The sequence below is a fragment of the Chanos chanos genome, chromosome 11 (assembly GCF_902362185.1).
Source record: "Chanos chanos chromosome 11, fChaCha1.1, whole genome shotgun sequence".
Classification (NCBI taxonomy): Eukaryota; Metazoa; Chordata; class Actinopteri; order Gonorynchiformes; family Chanidae; genus Chanos; species Chanos chanos.
The window spans coordinates 17,363,623-17,385,948 of record NC_044505.1 but is presented as its reverse complement, the minus strand read 5'-3'; the positions used below and the strand labels follow the sequence as shown (position 1 = coordinate 17,385,948).

The following is a 22,326-nucleotide window of genomic DNA, read 5'->3' as shown; positions in this document are numbered from 1 at the left end:
GCCAGGGCTGCTGAAATTTCAACCTTCAGAACCGTGCAGTTTGTGGCTTGTTGGTCTGGGAATACGGTTCTCACTTTGGTGGCGAGAGGTCTTGGGTTCAAATCTCAGACGAGCCCCTTTAATTGGCCTGAACTTGTCTTTCTCGGGAAACCGAGGTTGTCAGTGTCTTAGAATTTCATCCCCTTCTGCCAGGCCAACCAAAATTCAACCTTCAGAAAACTGCGTTTCGTGGCTCGTTGGTCTAGGGGTATGATTCTCGCTTCGGGTGTGAGAGGTCCCGGGTTCAACTCCCGGACGAGCCCCTTTAATTGGTCTAAACTTTTGAGGGAATCCGAGGTTGGCAGCGTGTTTATCGTTTACTGTCACAGAATTCCAGGAGCGTAATACGGAGGGTAATTAATGTACAGCCTTATTGTGATCTCTGTTTATGAGGCAATAGGATCTGACTGGTGCACTTATTGTAAGTCGTTTTGGCTAAAAGCGTCTGCTAAATACCAAATTGTAAATTGAATGTTTAGGTATCCTCAACTATGGAAGGAATGCCAACCATCGACACAGCAAAGACAGCGAACTCTGGATCAGATGATGTAAGTAATGTCTATTAAAGAGTGTTACATTTTTAAAAAGTGTGACTTGTAGTTCCTCATATTCATCATCTCTTTTTTCATATTACTGAGTTGAAAGTCAAGTATTCTGAAACATCAGGCCAAAACGATCACGTCACGTCAGAGACATTTCAAGCTTCGTTCAAAAAAGCTTGGCTAAAATTCGATTAGCAAGAAGTGGCATTCGATACAGCCCCACTGAACCACATATATTCTGTTAAACACCTATCTGCGAAGCAAATTTCCCCAGACTTTTCCAAAACGTTCTGGGTTTATTTATTTTTCCAAAACTTCTCCAGGCTTGGACATTTCTATTTTCAAATTCCATGACTTTTCCAGGTTTTTTCATGACCGTACGAACCCTCTAGATACTTTTGAAATAAATATGATCAAACTTCTGTGGATTGTGGGAAATGTATTTCAGCCTTTTTATCTTTTTGTTGGTTGTTGTTAATCTCCTCATGCACTTCAATCCTCTGATCTCTCATGCTGAATGGTCTCCCTATAGTTAGCATCTCCTAGCTCGTTAGCTAACAGAAACATTACTAAACAGCACTAAAGATTTGAAGAAGTAATGGACAAGAAAGAATTTTTAGCACTGTTTGGATCTCCATATTTTCTTATTTCACACCAACTGAATGAGCAGTGGAGATGACAAAGGTAAGGGATCCGCATGAAACGTATGTGGACAACTGCAGCACTTACCATGACAGACGCAAGTTTGTTAGCTGGTGTATCAGCTAAAGCCACCTAACTTGGTCCCTGGAGAATGTTAAGTCACATGATAACATCACATGTTGTTGTTTTTTTTTGTTTTGTTTTTTTGGGGCTAGTCTTGATATAGTATGATTTTTCATTCTGTTTGGTTTGAAGTAACATTAAATATTAACATGCTGTTATAAATCCTCTGCTTACAGTCTAAAAACAGCCTGTTCTTGTACAGCTAGCAAGGCTTTTTGGCAACAGATGTGGCCCACATCTGGATTGGATTCAGCAAGTTTGTACTGGGCAAATTTGTACTATTTTGCTGCTAAAATTTCTGTATTGTACTTACACCAAGCTCCTGCTGTACAAATAAAGCAATTACTGTCCTTCTCATCAGTGCAGTCTTTCTCCTGCGCCTCCTTGCCTCACTGTTAAATTTAATCACCAAAAGGTAAGACATGTTTCACACAACACCGAGAAATAAGTTCGTTCCTTTGAATACCAAGAACGCTCTCTCCCCCTACAACAAGTCAGAGGTAAAAGCTTGCAGAGTGTTCTGGTTAAGTGACTGTAGAACACTACATGAAAGTTATCATACTTGTATACAGGGCTCTACTATTCCTTTTTTTTTTCCAAGGAGCACTTGTGTGCCCAAGTTCAAAAATTTAGGAGAACAGGCAAAAATATGAGCGCGCAGTCAGTTCTGTTTTCATAGACTTAAACATAATGCATCACTATCATGCAATTAAACACACCAGTGCACCAGCCAGAAAGATTAACTGAGGCAAAATTGACAGGAAACAGGATTTCAAAGAATCTTACTTTATTTTCAGTTCATTGTATTTTTATGTTCATATTTTATGTTTCTTTTTGTGTTTTGAGACATAGAGAGAGGAGCCTGCAAGGGTCATGGGGGCATCCTTGCAAAACTTGCAGAACACCAGACTGCTAGATTTCTCCTATTCTAGCCCAGGGGTCTCAAAGTACCGGCCACATCGTGCGGCCTCCTGAATGTTTTAGATTTGTCAAGAGGTTCGGCCCGCGTATCAGTTTTGAGTTTTGTTTTACGTTAGCTTCTTAAGAATACTCAACTATTTGAGAGAAGTTAACCACTTGAGGTAGCCAGTTGTAGTGTGACGCGTAACTCACGTTGAAATATAGCAGTGTTTGTGTATAGCAGGCACTGTGTCAAAGTAAACTTATTTAATTGTTCAGTCTTTTGAAGATGGCTATAAATAGCAACAGGATGTGATTAAATTTTTCCTCTTGAATATATTCTTCTCTGTAAGCGGCCTGCTGAAATAAGACCCCTTGAGTTGCTACCCCTTGAGTTGCTACCCTAGACTTGGGTAGCAACTACTACTACAACTGAGGGACTGGGCAACTTCTTATATTCACACTCTCTCTCTCTGTCTCTCTCTCTCTCACACACACATATACACTCTCTCTGTTTCTTTTGTCTAGAAAAGGTCTTTAAGTCCCCTGTCTTCTCCCGCCACTTTAAATTTGTGGTTTAAATTGAATTGAAGGTAAAATCAGCTTTGTTTTTCGTTCCGCCCCCTCGATTTGCACTGCGGTTGCTGTGCTCGCCTCAAAATTTATCCTCGCAGGCGCCCCTGCAACCAATCGGATCAGAGCGTCCCTCCCGCTGATCCAATGGAGCACCACCCATGTGCAAATGAGATCTCTGCTGAAAATGGCTGAAGATGCAGGCAGAAAGAGGCACAGTCCTATATGACAATACTTTGACTCCTTTGAAGCACCCAGGTGTTGCACCCAGGACAGTCTCATCCAAGTCCAACCACAGATGAAAATGCCTCAAGGGCAACTGAAACTGCCTCATCAGTGCCCTTTGCCCTCCAGAGACACGCCTGTCTCGCATCTCGCCTGGAAGGGAGCAGGTCAGGCAATAATGCCACCAACACTCCATGAAGTGAGATGACAAAGTGCATGGATGAGATCCAGCAGGGAACTGTCTGTGTTTTATGCAAGTGTTATTGAAAACATATTAAATAACACATGTTAAATACTTTATAAATGAGACCTAATAAATGCACTGAGGTGGAGTTAACAGGCTGTCTCATTGTCTTTATTTCCTCTCATCAGCAAAAACAATATATTACCACAGAGAATTAGAACCACATTGAGGAAAAAAATATGACATTTTGAGAATAATGTTCATAATTGTCGGGCGGACACTGCGCAGCTTTCAGAAAGAAAAGGACATTTGTTAACCTTAAGTGTTCCTTAGTAATTAAAGTTGCAGTTGTGTAAACTCTCTCCCTCTTTTTCACCCTTCTTTATCTATTTCTATCACTCTCACTCTGCCTCTCTATCCTAATCCCCTTTGATCCCAGTTCTCTCTTTATGGCCCAGGCCTCCCTGCGTGTAGGACCAATGCATACGAAAGCAGAAACCAGTCGCGGTAACACCTAACAGACGCCAGGCTCGATGTTTTAGCGCAGCAACCCCCAGACCACTTGGTCAAATGCTGATACCGTTTAATTGTGATGGAAGACTAGATCACCTCGGGAGAATAGTTTCCCTGTGAGAATGGAATTCAGACCATGTCACAGGACCCATCTACATTGCTCCACTCGGGAACAAACTATGTAGAACAAAAGAAAAATGAAACTAACCATACGATATTATCAGTTAAATACGCATATCGAGTCATAACTGTTCGTATAGCCATAAATGCGCGGTAAAACTTAAAAGTAGCCAGGAGCCAAGTCATGAGCAGCTAATTGTATGACCATCGGTGTAACTGTGCTGTTTGTAATGGTAAAGAAACCATATTTGGTCTTGTTCGGGAGCATAAAATGCGGTAGATTCAAGCACGCGGATGTAATTTTACTATTCTGTAATGGGAAAAAGTTATGTAAAATTATTTCAACCGAGCTCAAATTAATACTTCCCAAATTCCAAGGAGTGTTTCCTCCTTTCAGGCAGAGACACCCCCAAAAGGATAGCAGCACCCCCGTCTGCAAATCAGATAAAATGCCAGACTCACTGCAATCCTACAGTTCAGTTCAGCTGCGCTAAGGTTCAGCTCCAGTTGAATCAGCTGTAATGTAAGTCCGTCTGTTCCGTCCTGCTTGTCTCCATGAAGAATCGGCCCAGGCTCACCGACGCTAAAAGACTTTCCCAGCACCGACATGAAGTCTCGCTCACGGTCTCCAACTGACAACCTCAGTAACTCCGGCTTCCCCTAACTGAGCGTGGCTGGGTCTGCTCTTTCTCTTCTTCTTCTTCATCAATTTTCTCTCCCTTCCTCACAACCCCTTTTTGTGTGTAAGTAACTCCACTAGAACATCACTCAGGTAGTTCTTTTGGTTAAGCGTGCCTTCTCGTGAGTAATGCCTCATGCTCGCGTAGTTGTTCATTCATACATACTTTAGACTTTTTCAGAATATATGTAATTTCACTAGGTTCAGGTTCCAAAATAAGGTTATGGTTACAGCTAAGTGATATTAGTATTAAGTCTAATATTCACAGTGAACCATTAACCAGATTTTCCTCATACCATTGGCATGACATAATGTTACGAGAATAAAGTTGTAATTTCAGGAGAATAAAGTCATAATATTTCAAGAAAAAAGGCATAATGATACGGGAGTAAAGTCGTAAATTTGCAAGAGAGAAATCACAATATTACGAGAATATTCGTCTTCATCTCCCTGTCTGTGCAGTGAAATGCAGACAGATGTGTGTGTTATTTATCTGGTCTAGGCTTTCCTGGTGGACATGTCGGATGTGTGTGTTATTTATCTGGTCTAGGCTTTCCTGGTGGACATGACAGATGTGTGTGTTATTTATCTGGTCTAGGCTTTCCTGGTGGACATGACAGATGTGTGTGTTATTTATCTGGTCTGGGCTTTCCTGGTGGACATGACAGATGTGTGTGTTATTTATCTGGTCTGGGCTTTCCTGGTGGATGTGACAGATATGTGTGTTATTTATCTGGTCTGGGCTTTCCTGGTGGACATGACAGATGTGTGTGTTATTTATCTGGTCTGGGCTTTCCTGGTGGACATGACAGATGCATGTGTTATTTATCTGGTCTAGGCTTTCCTGGTGGACATGACAGATGCGTGTGTTATTTATCTGGTCTAGGCTTTCCTGGTGGACATGACAGATGTGTGTGTTATTTATCTGGTCTAGGCTTTCCTGGTGGACATGACAGATTGCCATACTGTTCGATCTTTTTTCTGTCATTGTGGACCTGAGGCACCTTTTGAAGCGTCAAAGTGAGCTGAAACTTCGCTCTGCCTCAGAAGCTGAAATTGGGACAACAAGTAGCGACTGAATCAAGGTTTCAACCGCACTAAAGAGAGACCTGACCTTCACAGGTAGCCTCTGCAACAGTGCCAAATGTGTCATTTGCCAGGAACATGGGTGGCTGTGCTGACAGAGACTGGTGGTGTAACTCAGGATATGATTCAGTTAATGATGGGCTGATGTGCCCAGTAAGCAGAGTGTTCTCCAAACTCTCTGAGGTTCAGCGACCACTGTGCTGAAACCTGTCCTTAAACTGTTCATTGATCAGGAACAGGACTCTGAAATACTCAGCTCAGTAATAGTCCTCCTTTGACCTGTTGAGCGCTTTGGAGGCTGGTTTCCATCTCATCAAAGCATTTGGAAATTTCATGTGCTTTGACTACTGAAGTGTTATAACTTTGGAGTGACACTATTTTTTTTTTTTTCAAAAACACAGGCCTACACCATGAATATTGATGAGGTAGGTGTCAACACACTTGTAATAGTCCCCCGCCCCACTGTCAAAGGTAATGGCCCATCAGTCTGGAATATCACTGTGGCCCATCTCTGCCCCCTGAAAATGTGAGTACTTGTCCTTTCATCATAATTTCAACTATTTACAAATTAAAACAGAGAATTTGCCATTTACACATTACAGCAGTTATGAAACATATTTACTAGTGTTTTTATCATTTACACCTTACATATGCATTATAATAGCCTACACTAATAAGACTGTCACAGTGAGGTCAGTATAACCTCCATGAGTCTGATTTAGTTGGCTCCATGATTCTAACAATCTTATTTTGTATAGCCCACAATATTATGCTACAGGAGCCTGATATGATGATGATGACATGTGAAATAATTCGTCAGTGAGAGGTCTACTCTGAATGTTAACAGAAGGGAGCAAAGACTGAGAGGGTCCATTGGAATGAATGAAAAACTTGAATTGCATTATCTAACTTTAGCTTAAAGGTATTTAATGTGTTGACTTTGCTGGCTACAATATGTCTGACGTGAAACAATTTTACAAACTGCTGTGCTGACACAGAAGTGTTAGCCGACTACCACACGAGCTAAGCTTTATGACAGAACAGTCAAATCGTACTTAAATATATCAGAGTAAAGTCAGATTAAACCTAGACTTCGCAAATAAAGAAAGGTATTTACACTGACAGAAAACAGTGCTTGATTAACAGGTGAACGCACTGATTGAATAATTAACTGAAAGCACCCAAGGGAACAGGGCAGTGACTAAACAATGAAATTGTACCTCAATATGTCCACCAGAGGGGGAAAGTGAGAACTTGTGAAATTGGGTCATCACAATTTGGTGAGTGTGTGTTTAGGTATGCCTATGTGTGGTGATCGATCTATCTATCTATCTATCTATATGTGTGTGCGCATGTGCGTGTGTGTGTATGTGTGCGCGTGCGTGCATGTGCATGCACACACAAGTGTGTTCAGGTTTTCATGTGTTACAGGAAGTGACAGCAGAGATGGGAAAACACAGGCATTTCAGAAATCTAAAAAAAAAACAAAAACAAAAAAACAACTGAATGTTTTATTTTTGCATTTAACACTTTGCAGTTGGAAAAACGGATAATGTCATAATCAATCACATTGCACTTAAATTCAGAATTTTTGTCAAATTAGGTGGTCCTTGCTATGTTATTTAAGTTTCTGTTAAGAGCATTATAGGGGGGTTATGGGTAATGTAGTCTTAAGAATCTACACTGATGTGCTGATTTTATCCAAATCAACTTCCGAGGCAGTAATGAGTCTGATGCTGATACAGTCTCTGCTAATGCAGAATGTCACAAACAAAAACCAGTGATTGAATATTACATTTGTGTGTTTCATCTGAAAATAAGAACATGAAATTATAATACCAACATGTCCACACACATATGTACACTGAAATATGAAACTGGGTGCTTTAAAGAGCAGCTTGTGAAAAAGAACCTTTGAATGCTAAGGGATCAGTCTTTACACCAATGACGGTTTCAGTTGGACATTCAGTTCACACATACCTGCACATTTAAGTTCATTCTCAGCTATATGTCTCATGTTTTTTTTAGTATTGTGGTTTCCTCTCTGCCAGTGAGTGAATATAAAGCACGTTAGAGACAGTAAGACCCACAGAGAAGCATAAGAGACCAACTCAATGGTTGTAACTCAGCATAATGGTGTATTGAAGAACAAAGATGTCAGATTATATTCATGAGAATGAAAACAACACTGACAGAAAATAATAACATGAAATTAAAATGCAGTTTACGCACATGCGTGCAAACACAGAGCCACACACACACATATGCTTAACAAACACAAACACAAACTTAACAAATGTACAAATTTGCAACATTAAACTCAGTACTTTGTGCTTTGAAGAGCAGTTTGTGGTGAAGAACTGGCCTTTGAACACTAAGACCATATTCTGTCAGAGTGAGATGATGGGAGGCTGGACTTCCTGTGGTTTCTGTTTTTCACACCTCTTAAAGAGTCAGTCTCATGCAACACAAAGACAGAAGTGCAGACACACAGATTGACAAAGATATACAGAGACTACAGCTTTAACTCAGTGTAATAGTGCGTGTTAGAGAATCAGAGAATGGACATGTCTGTGTGTATTTATGATAATGTAAACTATATTGGGAGAAGTGAAGTGAACGGAGTTGAGAGAGTGGAGATGATGGTGGATATTTATGAGAGTGCAGACGCTGTGAGAACAACAGACACCGACACACAGAGAGACGACACCTCCACTAGAAGAAACCCAGCAACTCAACACACAGGTACTTCTTACACAGGACGAGTGTATAGTTCTATTCATTGGATAAACGTTCTGATACAAATTTGATACCAAACCTGATTTGAAAGCAGCCATATTCGTTTTGTCTCCAGTTGAAAAAAATGCAAGAAGTAAATTAATTAATAAAACATTTTAATGGTGAATGAGGACAGCTGTTTTTGGTTCCACCCATTTACCATTAGTAGCACAGTAGGAGATATTTTACTAGACAAGACCATACACAAAACCATAAGGAAACTGGGTGAATTACATTAAAGAAAGTTACCTTAAAAGAATGAGGAAACCTTGATTTCTGTCAAAAATTACCCAAGTTATTATCCTCAGCTCAGGGTTGCATTGGAAGAATTCAGCATTTCTGCCATGAAAGAGCTGAGTTAAGAATAGAACCAGTACATAATGTGTGTGATTTGGTGTGTGTGTGTGTATGAGAGAGAGTTTGAAGCTTGTGAAAGTGTGATTATCTACAGTATCATTAATGAATCTCATTTAGTTTTGTCATTTAATCAGAAGACTTGCAAGATGTAGTGACAAAATGTCACTTTTCTTGTCTTCTCAGGAAGTGACAGATGCTACAGACTGACTGCAGTGTGTCTGGGGCTGCTGTGTGTTTTCCTGCTGGCTGTCATTATAGTGCTGTGTGTCTGGTATAATGCAGAGAGAGACCAGTTACAAAGATACGATAACGTTAGCATAGAGAGAGTCCAGTTACAAAGTATTTTCAAAAATCTAACCAGAGAGAAAGACCAGTTACAAATCAGTTACAGCAATTTAACTAAGGAGAAAGACCAGTTACAAAGCAGCTTCAACAACCTAACTAGAGAGAGAGACCAGTTACAAATCAGGTACAACAACCTGACTGCAGAGCGAGACCAGTTGCTGAAAGAGAGACAAAAGTATCAAAATGTGTTCTCTGAACTGGGTGAGTGAACATTTTAATCTTTATTTTCAAAGATCGCTCATCAGTTACAGCCATTGTGTGTTTCATTCAGTTTCAACTTTTTTGTGTGTTTATGGTGATAAACTGCACCCTGATGTCAGTAATCATAGCACTGTGAGTGTTAATATATGAATGATTTGCATGTAATGTGTATCGTATTAATCAGCCATTTCTAGTGTGTATGTGTGTGTGTGTGTGTGAGAGAGAGAGTGAGAGAGAGAGAGAGAGAGAGAATACAAATCATTGACTTGTTTTGTCCTGATCATATAAACAGATGATCCTGCTCTACAAGGTTGGATATATTTCAGTCACAGTCTGTATTACATCTCTACTGAATGGAAGAGCTGGAGTGAGAGCAGACAGGACTGTACAGACAGAGGAGCAGACCTGGTCATCATAAACAGTGAAGAGGAACAGGTGAGAGAAAAGTTCATGTGTGTGAGTGTGTGTGTCCGTGTGTGTGTGTGTGTGTGTGTGACTGAGGAAGTGACACTGCTGTAAGTGGATGCTACAGACTGACTGCAGTGTGTTTCAGGCTTTATGGGGTGTATCAGACTGATGTTTAACTGATCATCTGCATGAAATCATTTTCATTTGATTTCTCACATCAGAAGTTTGTCGCTGAATTGAGGAAGACCAGGTCTTCATATGTTTGGACTGGTCTGACTAACAGTGGAAGAGATAGGAAGTGGAAATGGGTGGATGGTACAGCACTGAACACTGGGTAAGAGGTCACTGCATTTAACTCTGGTCATGAGACAGTTATTGACTCTTAACACTCAGTCTATTGTTCTGTATGAGAAACACATTAAACAGACTGACTCTCTGTGTTATTACAGGTACTGGTATGGAGGACAGCCCAATGTTGGTCAATATGGAAATGAGCGATGTGTCCTTATTTATCATGCGCACAACAGTCTGAAAAACTGGTACGATGTATCATGTTCTCATTATAAGTACCACTGGATATGTGAGAAGAGACTTTTAAGCTGACAACACCGTGATTTTCTAGCAATAACTTTTGTTCTCCTTCTTAGGTTAATTTGGTGTTGGATATGCTGTTTTGTTTCTATGCAATGTTCATACATTCATCATTATTAACAAGAGAGAAAGAGAGAGAGAGAGAGAGAGAGAGAGAGAGAGAGTTTGTATGTGCATGTGTGTCTAACAGGAAGTTCCACAGCAGAGAGCAGAAACCACAGACATTTCAGAGATCAAATAGTACAGACTGACTGCAGTGTGTCTGAGGTTTTGATGGAGAATAAAAGATTTATGTTTAACTAATGACTTTGTATCTTTACTCTGACTCACATTAAGGACAGTGAGTGCATGGACTGGTGTGACTGACAGAGATACAGTGGGGGAAATGGGTGGACAGTACAGCAATGATCACTGAACTTAACGCTGATACTGACACTTACAGTTGTCTACTACTGCAGAACGTCACAAAGTAAAACCATGAATCAGTCAATTTGTCACCTGACAATAAGTACATGAAATTCTGATACACACACATATTTACGCGCACCCACACAGACACAGACACACACACACACACGCACACACACACACACACACACACAGACAAACACACACACACACACACACACACACACACAAAACAAACATATTCTAATACTGATGCTGTAAACTGAGTGTAGTGCTTTCAATAACAGTCTGAAGAAAAAGAACTGACTTTTCAACACTAAGAGCACACCAAGAACTCTTTCAGAGTGACATCTGACATGATGGGCTGGACTTCCTGTGACTAACGTTTTTCTCACCTCTTTAAGAGTCAGTTTCATGCAACACAAAGACAGACACACAGAGTAAACACTTACATACAGGGACTACAGCTTTAAGTCAGTGTAATCGTGTGTGTTAGAGAATTAGAGAATGGAGATGACTGTGTGTATTTATCATAATGTAAACTATGTTGGAAGAAGTGAACTGGACAGAGGAGAGAGAGTGGAGATGATGGTGGATATTTATGAGAGTGCAGATGCTGTGAGAACAACAGACACCAACACACAGAGAGACGACACCTCCGTTAAGAGAAACACAGCAACTCAACACACAGGTACTTCTTACACAGGATGAGTGTAAATATGTTTTATATGTGTGCACAATGCTTATACATATGTCATGGGGTGGGGGGGGGCATGTCTGTGTGTGCATGTGTGTCAGGATTGGATTTAATTATTGGATTGAACACTTTGCAGAGTTTGGACAATGGATGACGTCATAAGCATAAGTTTTGCATTTCTGAGGAATGTGTCTGTCCTAATTAGGAAGTCACACTGCAGTCACATTGAAGGTTTTTGTTAAATTAAGTGGTGTTAAATATCTTATTTAGACAATTATGAAGGACATTAGAGGGTGGTTGTGGGTAATGTAGTCTCACAAATCTACACTGATGTGTTTATATCGTAATGAGTCTGATGCTGACATTTGCAGGTTTCTGCTACTGTAGAATGTCACACACAACAAAAATGAGTGAATATTTCACTTGCGAATTTATTCTGAAAACAAGAACATGAAATTATAACACAAACACATTTGCACACACATTCACAAACACATATACACACATGCTAAATAAATACATGTGCATACATACTTAAATTGAAACACAAAACTCACTCCTTTGTCCTTTTAAGAGCAGCTTGTGGAAAAGAACTGACCTTCTGAACAAGAGCACATTCTGCCAGAGTGAGGTGATGGGCAGCTAGACTTTCTGTGGTTAACGTTTATCACACCTCTCAAAGAGTCAGTCACATGCAACACAAAGACAAATGTGCAGACATACAGACTGACTCAAACATACAGGGACAATAGCACCAATTCAGTGTGATAGTGTGTGTTAGAGAATGGAGATGTCTGTGTGTATTTATGATAATGTCAACAGCACTGAGAGAAGTGAACTGGACAGAGGAGAGAGAGTGGAGATGATGGTGAATATTTATGAGAGTGTAGATGCTGTGAGAACAACAGACACCGACACACAGAAAGATGACACCTCCACTAGAAGAAACCCAGCAACTCAACACACAGGTACATCTTACACAGGATGAGTGTATATTTCTATATATGTTGTAAATTGTCTGTTTCCAAATTATTTCCCTCACACAGATTAGCAGCCAAATTCACTGTCTCTGTAGCTGAAAAACAGTAAAAAGAGAAACAATAAGAAGCAGGACAGATATAACGACCTGCTTAAACAGAATAACCAGTTACTATCTGATAATCAAAAAGCAGCTATAGAGAGAGCAGGTTTACAGAAGAGATATAACAACCTGCTGAAACAGAAAGACCAGTTACAGACCAGTTTAGACAGCTTGAATAAGAAGAGAGATGAGTTACAGAGAAAGCCCGGAGGATACCGGTGCAGCCTTTCTGATTTGGGTGAGTGAAAATTTTATGTGCTTGTTTTAGTAAAATCATATTCCTATGTATATGCTTCAGTAAAATCACATTTTTTGTTAGTTGTTTAGATTTTTCAGCACAATCTTTTGTTTGGTCCTCATATTCCAAGATGTTTATGTTTACAAACGCCTGAGAATTTCTGTAAATAAGGGGCCCTTTCATTAATGCATGTGTAAAAATATCATGAAGTTCCACATACAATATTTTATATGAATTCAGACATTTGGGAGATTCATAGCTGCATCTCTGGGATATTTTCTCTGGGAGTCTTGCATTGGTTATATCTACTATAAATATGTGATAAAAGTGTGTATGTGTGTGTGTATGTGAGTGTGTAAGCACAGACATAAGTGAGTGTTTGAGTTAATACATGTAGGTTGCTCTCAGTTCTTTTTCTACTTATTCTGTGAACAGATAAAGACATTCTGCAGGGATGGTTTTACTTCAGTTCCAGTCTGTACTACATCTCTACTGAAACAAAGAGCTGGAGTGAGAGCAGACAGGACTGTATAAAGAGAGGAGCAGACCTGGTGATCATAAACAGTGAAGAGGAACAGGTGAGACAGAGAGAAAGACAAGATGGAGTGATTGAGAATACAAGCATGCAATTGTTCATAATATCATTTCTTGCTACTTCAACAGCAAGGCAGAGAGGAGCTGATTTGGTGATAATAAACAACAGAAAGGAGCAGATGGGTGTGAGTGTGTGTGTGTGTGTGTGTGTGTGTGTGTGTGTGTGTGTGTGTGTTTGTGTGAGGAAGAGAGAGAGAGAGAGAGAAAGAGAGAGAGAGAGAGAGAGTCTATCACAGTTAGAAAATGGGCCTGGATGCAGTAGTGGTTTATTAAAGTGAACTCAGGTCTCAGAGGACTAGATCACTCATTATCCAAGACATTATCCAACACACAGGCAAAGACTCAGCAATAATCAGGGCAAACAGGAGTGTCATAGTGGCTTGATTACACAGAACAAATGTGAGTGATGATTAGTTAACCAAATAATGGATAATGTTAGAACTGCGGAATCCCTTACCATCTTCCGCAAGAAACTGAAAACCCACCTCTTCAGAACCTACCTATCCCCCAATGCCTAACCTCATTAAACATTAAAAAAAAAAAGAAAAAAAAAACCCTTGTCTTGTCTCTACATTTGTCAAAGAATTCCAGGGGCGCAATACAAAAGAGTAAATTGATGCTCAGTCTTATGCCCTGTCTGCTTATGAGGTATTAGGGATCCGACCGATGCACTGATTGTAACTAGCTTTGGCTAAAAGCGTCTGCCAAATGCCAAACTGTAAATTGTAAGTCAATTATTTCAGCAACCATGAGAAGATGAATGCTCATAGATGGATGCAGATGAGATGGCATAAGAGAGTGCAAGAGAGAGAAAGAGAGAGAGAGAGGGAGAGAGCAGACTAAAGAGAGAACTACATAAATATAATCTTATTTCAAACTGTTAACAAAGTCTGTGTTGGTACAAATTTTAACAGTCCATGAAAAAAAACAAGCTTGCTATAGTTAAGTTAGGTTTCGGCGATTGCACACACACACTGAACAGTGAATTGGTCCTCTGCATTTAACCCATCCAACACACCAGTAGTGTCCACACACACCAAACGCAGGGGCAGTGGGCAGCATTCCTGTGTGTGTGTGTATTCTCATGCATTCTCAGACACACTGCTCTACCTGGATAACTAATTGTTCATTTTGTGCATCATCATCAGGAGTTTGTTAATAGTCTGTGGAAGCTGAGTCAGTCAGGCCTTTGGATTGGTCTGACTGACAGAGACACAGAGGCAGTGTGGAAATGGGTGGATGGTACAGCACTGAGCACTGGGTAAGAGATCACTGAATTTAACTCTGGTCATGAGACAGTTATTGACTCTTAACACTCAGTCTGTATTGTTCTGTATGAGAAATACATTAGACAGACTGATTCTCTGTGTTATTTCAGGTACTGGGGTGAAGGGGAGCCTAATAATAGTGGACAGTCAGGAAATGAGGACTGTGTTGTTCTTGATTGGCCTGACACTTGGAATGATGTATCATGTGACACCAAAACTAAATATATTTGTGAGAGGAAAATATCAACGCACAATTAGACAAATCTAAGTACACACCTTTTCTTCTCATGAACATTTCACAATTTTTGCTTTGGGCATAAAAAAAGGAAAAAAAAAGAAATAAGAATAATGGTATTTAAATGCATTAATAATGGCAATTTCATGTTTTATTTTTAATTCATATATTAATTCTAACAAAGTTAAAGACGTTTAGTTGTTGTTGTTGTTGTTGTTGTTGTTGAGGTTGTTGAGAGGTCTCTCTTTTACTTCAACTTTTTTTTTCTAAAATTGTTGTCATGATTGTTGTGACTCTGCAGAGATGTCATTAAAGCTTAAAAACTTGATTTATAACCATGTATAACTGCATTTACTGATTATAAATCACCTTCACCAAGTCTTACAATGTCTGTCAGTTCTTCACATTGTCCAGTTATTCTTCTGGGAAAACAGCTCCACAACATTTCAAATGTCAACTTCCACCATAACTTCACCTTAACTTTGGGTGATTACTTACTAGTGAAAAATGAACTCATCAGGTGTGATGAAACACATGTATATCAATATCATGCAGCTTGATCACTAATGTCTGACTATGATTTTTCAGAGCGTCAGGAAAGTAACATTTTTATCACAGGTTTTATACTCACTCTTCCTCTCACCTGACAGCCCGTTTTAATCTAAGAGGGTGAAAACACAAACTTCCCACAGTTTAACATAGTCAACTGATATAACAACCACACTGACCACATGCTAAAGAAACACATGCTTAAGACGCAGTGTTAACCAGACTGTGTGCTCTGTTTAACAAAAGAACAGAGGAAACAGGTTGTGGGCCTCTTTATTAATTCAAATCTCAAGAAAACAACTGTCTTCCTGTGATAACGAATTAATTATGTCATTATCACGAAAAAACAAAGTTTTGTTATTTCGTGATTTTGAGAAAACATAGAAAAATAATATGTTATCACAGGACAACAGAATCAAAATTAAAATGTAGGGGTTATTCTTCAATTATGGTCATTTTTGTGTCCCTGACAGTAATAAGAAAAACAAAAGAACATTTCTACATTTTTACTTTTGTCACACATACTTCACACCAAGAGGAACTTATAAAAAATAAATAATAGCTCAGTCATTCATTTTACTATGCAACAAGAGGCCTTTTAAGTATGGGTTTTACTAAATTGCCTTTGTCCCTGAGCCAGATTTTGGACCTTCAACCTTGAATTTAATATTTAAATAATGTGGAGCTCCAATACAAATTAGACACTGATGTCTATTTTAGTGAAATATACTACATATAGTAATATTTCTTCACAATTTCTTGTATTTTTCATAAAAAGAACACTTGTCCCTTGGGTTCACTGTCATTTCCACCACACTGTACAACACAGAATTTTAGGATCATGTTTCAGGGCTTGTATACTTGGTAACCATAGCAACAGCCACTCAACAGGGGAACACGTGGCTGGAAGAAAGAGTGACCTCTAGAGGGGGTAAGAGGAAAAATCACAGTAAATATGAGTTAAATGGGGAATATGTTTATTGGGTGTTATCTCCAAAAAGCTCATATTTCATATGAATGTCAAAACAACTGGCCAAATTACTGTTAATATTGTTTTTTTGTGTGTGTATATTTAATGCTAATTTTAAAACTGACTTAACAGGCTAAAATATCATGAGATTTTGAAAAAATATGGCAACAGTCATTTCCACAACAAAAAACAATGATTTCCTCTTAATATTAGAGTGAAATATATATTATATATTTCACTCTAATATATAATAATATAATATAATATAATATAATATATCTAATAAATATATTTCAATAATATATATATGAAATATATATTATTATTTAACAAAATCATGGACCAGAAATGGACCATCCAGGTGGATAATGGACATTTATGCACTCTGCAATGCTTTAAAATGGGCTTATGATTCCATATCCTACTTGGGAACTGAAAACTCTTGTGGTTTGTAGCCTTCCTGGAAGCACTGTTCCATGTTGCCCCTCCATGTCGCTCCCTGACCACAGTCATGTGAAATTACTGTGACTATATACAGGTAATCCACTGTGATAGATACAACCACTGTGGCAGACTGGTCTTGATACAGGTAATCCACTGTGACATATAGGACCACTGTGACAGACTGGTCTTAATACACATAATCTAATGTGACAGATAGAACCACTGTGACAAACTGGTCTTAATACAGGTAATCAACTGTTTGAGCTCCTTGGACCATCAGAGAGAACACAGGGTTTTTGTTTGTTTCAAATGAATGTAATCACCTGGTCAGGAATCTGATCATCCAGGACTGAATGTGAGTAAACCTGTTACTGCTATAGAGTAAACAGACCAGTGTTACTGTCATTCCACTATACCTTACGCACAGCAAGTACCTCAAAATGAGGGGGTACCTGGATTTGAACCTGGGACCTCTTGATCTGCAGTCAAATGCTCTACCACTGAGCTATACCCCCACATGCACAGAATGACAGCAACATAATGAGGAGTAGTATGAGGTGTTATAATACTAAGCCAGAGTAGAGAGTGTTTCGTTATCTAGGCGCCCAGGACCGGATAAAAGAGAGCATATTGTTATAGAGCAAAAAGACCAATGTCAGTTATAGCAAGAAGCTGAAAAAATAGAGGGCAGCAACCAGATCTGAACCAGGACGATTGTAACCCTCAATCACATGCTGTACCATTCAGCTACACTGCTTTCACTTCTTATAATGGTCAGCATGGAGCAGGTTCTACAAGTTCGCAGAGACTCTGGAGAAATCAGGCCAAGAAACCATGAGCAAATTTAAAACATTTCCTTTTGAGGTAGGTTGTCATCAATATTGACACCTGGAAAGAGCAGTATATGCTGTTAAATATTCTATACAAAGTGTGACTGGTATCTGCTTCTAGCACATTCTATATAGAAATGTGGGGAGGAGTATCTTGTAAACATACTATACATAAAAATATTTAATTTCACACCTCTTTACTTAAAACCTGTATACTGTCTTATAGTAGCATGTGGTATCATTAGAAATGAATGATTTAACATGGAGATCTATAAGTGTACAGGTGGAGGCACGCTGAGCTGGGAAAACTGGCCACCATTGCCACAGCTGTCTTTCTGTTGTGTTACCCTCTTTGACTGTCATACTATGTGGAAAGATACAACTGAAAGGGAGGTACTCTGTTTTTCAGGCCTTCCAGTCTGAGCAGGTCGCTGCAAATCTAGAAGTGAACACTTACGCTCTGGAAAATGCAAGATGGCTGCCTGAGCTTCAGCAGGACCATGGCCCAAAATCAGTTCCATCACATTTCTCATTCTGTGAAATTTCATAACGCAGCCTATAGGCAGGAACGTCGGAGCACAGGTGAACTAGGGCCAATCAAGAATGTGTTCAAGATGAGGGATTAATGGTGTAAGATGCATTCAGTACTGGTGACAATATGACTGCTAACAAGCAGCTACTCGCTTAATTTATGATGTTATATTCAAGCAGTATATACCAAGCAAGCCAGGTAGGTATGACATTAAATGAGCGTCACATATGTGGGTAGTACAAACAACAGTAATGTGCATTAAGTAACAGAATGTACATGAACAACAGTGATGTGCATATGTATGAGGGTAATGCAAATGAAACAAAACAAAACAAGACAAGACAAAAGAAGTCATGCGCATCACATATGGGAATGGGAATGGAAGTATGATTATTGAACAGTAGGTAATTGTAGGTAATTGTAGATGTGAGCAGTGTGTAATAACAGTCTGTAGAACAGAAGTAGTGATGCATAGCAGGTGAGACTGCTGGTCATTTGTTCATGAGGGTGATGGCATGAGGGAAGACACTGCTCCTGTGTCTGGTAGTCTTGGTACACAGGGTTCTGTAGCACCTACCAGAGGGGAGGAGTTGAAAGAGGTCATGTCCCAGGTGAGAGCAATCTGTAATGATTTTCCCTGCCCATTTCCTAGTTCTTGAGGAGTACAAGTCCTGGAGGGTGGGCAGGGGAGCACCAGTGATTCTTTCTGCTGTCGTCACTGTTCACTGCAGTCTGTTTCTATCCTGTTTTGTGGCTGCACCAAACCAGACCGTGATGGATGTGCACAGGACAGATTCGATGACTGCAGTGTAGAACTGCCTCAACAGCTCCTGTTGCAGACCAAAGTTCCTCAGTTGCTGCAGAAAGTATATCCTCTGCTGGGCCTTTTTGAGGATGGAGTTGATGTTGCACTGCACTGTGCCACCAAGTCAAATTCCTGTGTACATTGCACATTTGGCAAATAAAGCGATTCTGATTCTGATAACAAGACTGCACTTGTCTGTATTTGAAAGACTAACATTTAGCAATGCAAAATTAGCCCACAAACCACTTACGGCTACTTATGTGTGCAGTGTTTAGTTAGTAGTTCAGGACATAGCACTAACATAATGTGTTTTACTGAACATGTGTTGCGATCACGTTGTTGACTTGAGCATTAATATTGACTAATTAATTCACGAACTAGCCAGGTATACTGTTGCTAGCGAACGTTTGTCGGTTTTCTAATTCATAAGCTTTATTACCAACAATTTGTTTAGAACATGGTTGCAAATCTGTGACGGCGTGCGTTTAAAATCTTCGTATTGAATATTTAGCGTGGTCTTAAAATGTAAATGATATGGGTTGCAAAATAAACTGTACAAACCCCTTCAGCCATTTTGTAGTCTTTTTCACCGTTGTAACCATTGAGGGATCTGGAGCAAAAACTACACATCTTGGTAATTAGTCTCAGCCGGCGAGAAGCAGACGCACAAATAGGTAAGCAAGTTTGTTTTGTTAACTTAACTTATATTTGAAAAATAGTTGGTAAATTTAATTTTAATAACAGACTGATATTTTAACGTTTTAATTAGACGTATATAGTGTTTCAGTAGGCAATGCTTAAGATTCCCATTAGACTGAGTTTGCTTGCTGCTTGCTTGTATAAATTCAGAACTACGTGCTACATGGAGAATATATGAAAGGAAGTTCAAGTTCATCAAATCCCAGTCAAAGGAGTTGAGACGGCATGAGGATAGGAGGACATCAGCGAAGCTGCTGCAGTAAGAAGAGTGAAAATTGCATAACCTGTGGTGAGTGTTAGAGGGCAAGGTAAAATGAGAATGTAGTCAGACCACCTTTTGTAATGATTGATCATGCCAATCACAGCCCATTCCTTTGAGAGGCTAGAGGAAATATTCAACCAGATGTCCAGACCTAGCATGGTTTCAGGCATTCAGACTGTGTCGCTGAGAGGGACTGCTCTCAGAGGGACTGAATGGTAGGCATATTGTCCAAAATATGAAGCTATATTTATTTTGCACTGAATTTCTCTCTTGTGATTGAGTGCACTAGCTGTTTTGAAAGTTGTTTAAAGTGCATTCAGCTTAGCTAGTGGAAATGAGCTATAATATGTATATACATTCACTGACCGCTTTATTAGAAACACCTACCTTATACACACAGCTTCTTGGTGTGCAGTTACAGGCTATGGCCCATCTGATGCACAAACTGTGTTAGCCATCCTCAAGCCCCTGTGGGGCTCATAGGAATAAGCACATTAAAAGGGACACCCCCCCCCCCCCCCTTTTATTATTTCTTTGTTATTTGTGTGTTTGTGAACGTAAGTTTATTGCATACGATTTTGATGTAACTTTTGTTCTTTTTAATATATGTATTTGAGCAAGGCTCAGACGGGCACCTGTGACATCTCTAGTAAGATGGGGGCGCTCTAGACTGGTCATGTTGAAAAAAAGATGCGCGAGAGTAGAGAGAGCGGGAGAGAGAGAGAGCGAGCGAGAGAGCGAGTTAGCTTGAATACAGTGTGTTGCTGTGCGAAAAGATTATTAAAAAGTTTTCCAAACTTCACGTACGCCTGGCGAGTCCCTCACCAGTGATAAATCTCTGATCACAGGCCTGCGACTTTTCCTTACAGGTCGTGGAGTATTTGCCACAGCTCCATTCCGTAAAGGGGATTGTGGAGTATAGAGGAGAGTTGATTGATTTGAAAGAATCTCAGAGAAGCAGGAGGCTCTACCATAGTAAATGTACTGTCTTTATGTTTGACTTTAAGTGGAGAGGAAAAATATGGTGGTAAGTAGCCCATCATTCAATTAAGAACTCTTAGCTCCATTAATGCTGTATGAGTCAATTAACATATTAGTCATGTTCTTTTCTTTCCTCTTGTTTTTCCAAACAGTATTGATGCTGCCAAGGATGATGGCTCCTTTGGAAGGTTGGTCAGTGATGACCATAAACATCCTAATTGCCGAATGAAAAAAACCGAGGCCAATGGAAAGCCATATCTTTGCCTTTTTGCTCTGATGGACATAAATCCTGGAGAAGAAAGTACATATGATAATGGAGGGATAAACTTGCCATGGCAAAAAACAAAGGTTGGTTATTTTCTCTAACAAAAGAGCAACTTTGACCTCTAAATTGATGACAGAAAGAAATGCATAAGAGAAATGTTTGCATCAAACGTACATTTCTTATATGTCATAAATTCATACATCGAATATCCTTACTGGGCCTGGAGAAGGAAATTGCACATGATGAGAAATGATTCCAACTTGCAGTTAAACTCATGTTTGCAGATACCTGAAGGGGAAATGCCAGGTGGTGAAGATGCTAAGAACTCCAGCGGGGAAATTGCCCTGAAAGCATCTACGAGTGTTGGACTTACCAAAGCCAAACCCCCAGCAGTCATGGAGAAGGTAAGTGGATATGATGAGAGATACTATTTCAACTTGGAAATGCACTGATGTCATTGGTTCTACTGCAGTACAATGGCTTTAGCATATTGTATAGATAGCTTAAAGCCAGAAGTTGACAAGAATGGTTTTGACCAACTTGACGGTTTAGCTCTTCTGAAGGAACAGTACAGGAAGAGTGAAGTTTGCTCCATGAAAAGAGTGCCAAGGGTGTGATAAATAGTTAGATAGAATACCCCTCACATTGTCCCCACTCAGTCTGTTCCAGCTAAGAGTGTGTGTGAGCCCATGTCAAGATGAAATGGGAAGTTTTGTGAGAATGAAGTCCCCTGTAGACACGTTCATTTGACGTGTGTGATTTGTCCTCACACCATATTTCTTGGACAAAAATATGTGTGTATCTGTGTGGCACAGGCTCTAAAGAGACATTACAGACTGTAGAGATTTCAAAAAGAACCATCTGTAGCATTACCCAGTTGTGCACAACCAAAGTGATATAAAGATAGCTTGGGTTTTTCTTAACTTATATCAGTTGATAGCATGGTATTATTGAAATCTATTAAAAATGGTAATATTTTGAGTCCTCTCAATGTGATATTTAACCACACTCACAGGGCACAGCGAAATTGCTGGTTTCTGTATGCTAGGTAATGGTTATGGGAGCAGTACCACCATTGCCACCAGTTCAGCATCCCACAAGCATACATTGTGTAGTGTTTCCATTCCAACCTGAAGGACTTTAGCTTTATAGTCTTAAAGTC

The 22,326-nt window shown here is 39.6% G+C and overlaps 1 protein-coding gene and 2 non-coding genes across 3 annotated transcripts; 2 read left to right on the top strand and 1 right to left on the bottom strand.

The window, feature by feature from the left end:
• Positions 1-230: 230 nt before the first annotated feature.
• trnap-cgg (transfer RNA proline (anticodon CGG)) lies at positions 231-302 on the top strand. Its single transcript has one exon. It is a non-coding gene; the product is annotated as a tRNA-Pro (tRNA).
• Positions 303-530: 228 nt separating this feature from the next.
• LOC115823745 (C-type lectin domain family 4 member E-like) lies at positions 531-22,006 on the top strand. The gene is made up of 9 exons (XM_030787774.1): positions 531-587; positions 2,199-2,307; positions 8,945-9,032; positions 9,189-9,307; positions 9,618-9,742; positions 14,473-14,585; positions 14,703-14,790; positions 21,449-21,568; positions 21,980-22,006. The coding sequence occupies exons 1-9, from the start codon at positions 531-533 to the stop codon at positions 22,004-22,006; spliced, it is 846 nt and encodes a 281-aa protein (XP_030643634.1).
• On the bottom strand, positions 17,234-17,305 carry trnac-gca (transfer RNA cysteine (anticodon GCA)). The gene has a single exon. It is a non-coding gene; the product is annotated as a tRNA-Cys (tRNA).
• Positions 22,007-22,326: the final 320 nt, after the last annotated feature.

What these genes read in the sequence shown, in the direction of transcription:
- LOC115823745 (XM_030787774.1), top strand. Translation starts at nt 531, where the DNA reads ATGGAAGGAATGCCAACCATCGACACAGCAAAGACAGCGAACTCTGGA. An exon ending in CTCAAAGTACCGGCCACATC is followed by an intron (nt 2,308 to 8,944) that starts GTGCGGCCTCCT and finishes TTGTCTTCTCAG; the next exon opens with GAAGTGACAGATGCTACAGA. An exon ending in AAATGTGTTCTCTGAACTGG is followed by an intron (nt 9,308 to 9,617) that starts GTGAGTGAACAT and finishes CTGCTCTACAAG; the next exon opens with GTTGGATATATTTCAGTCAC.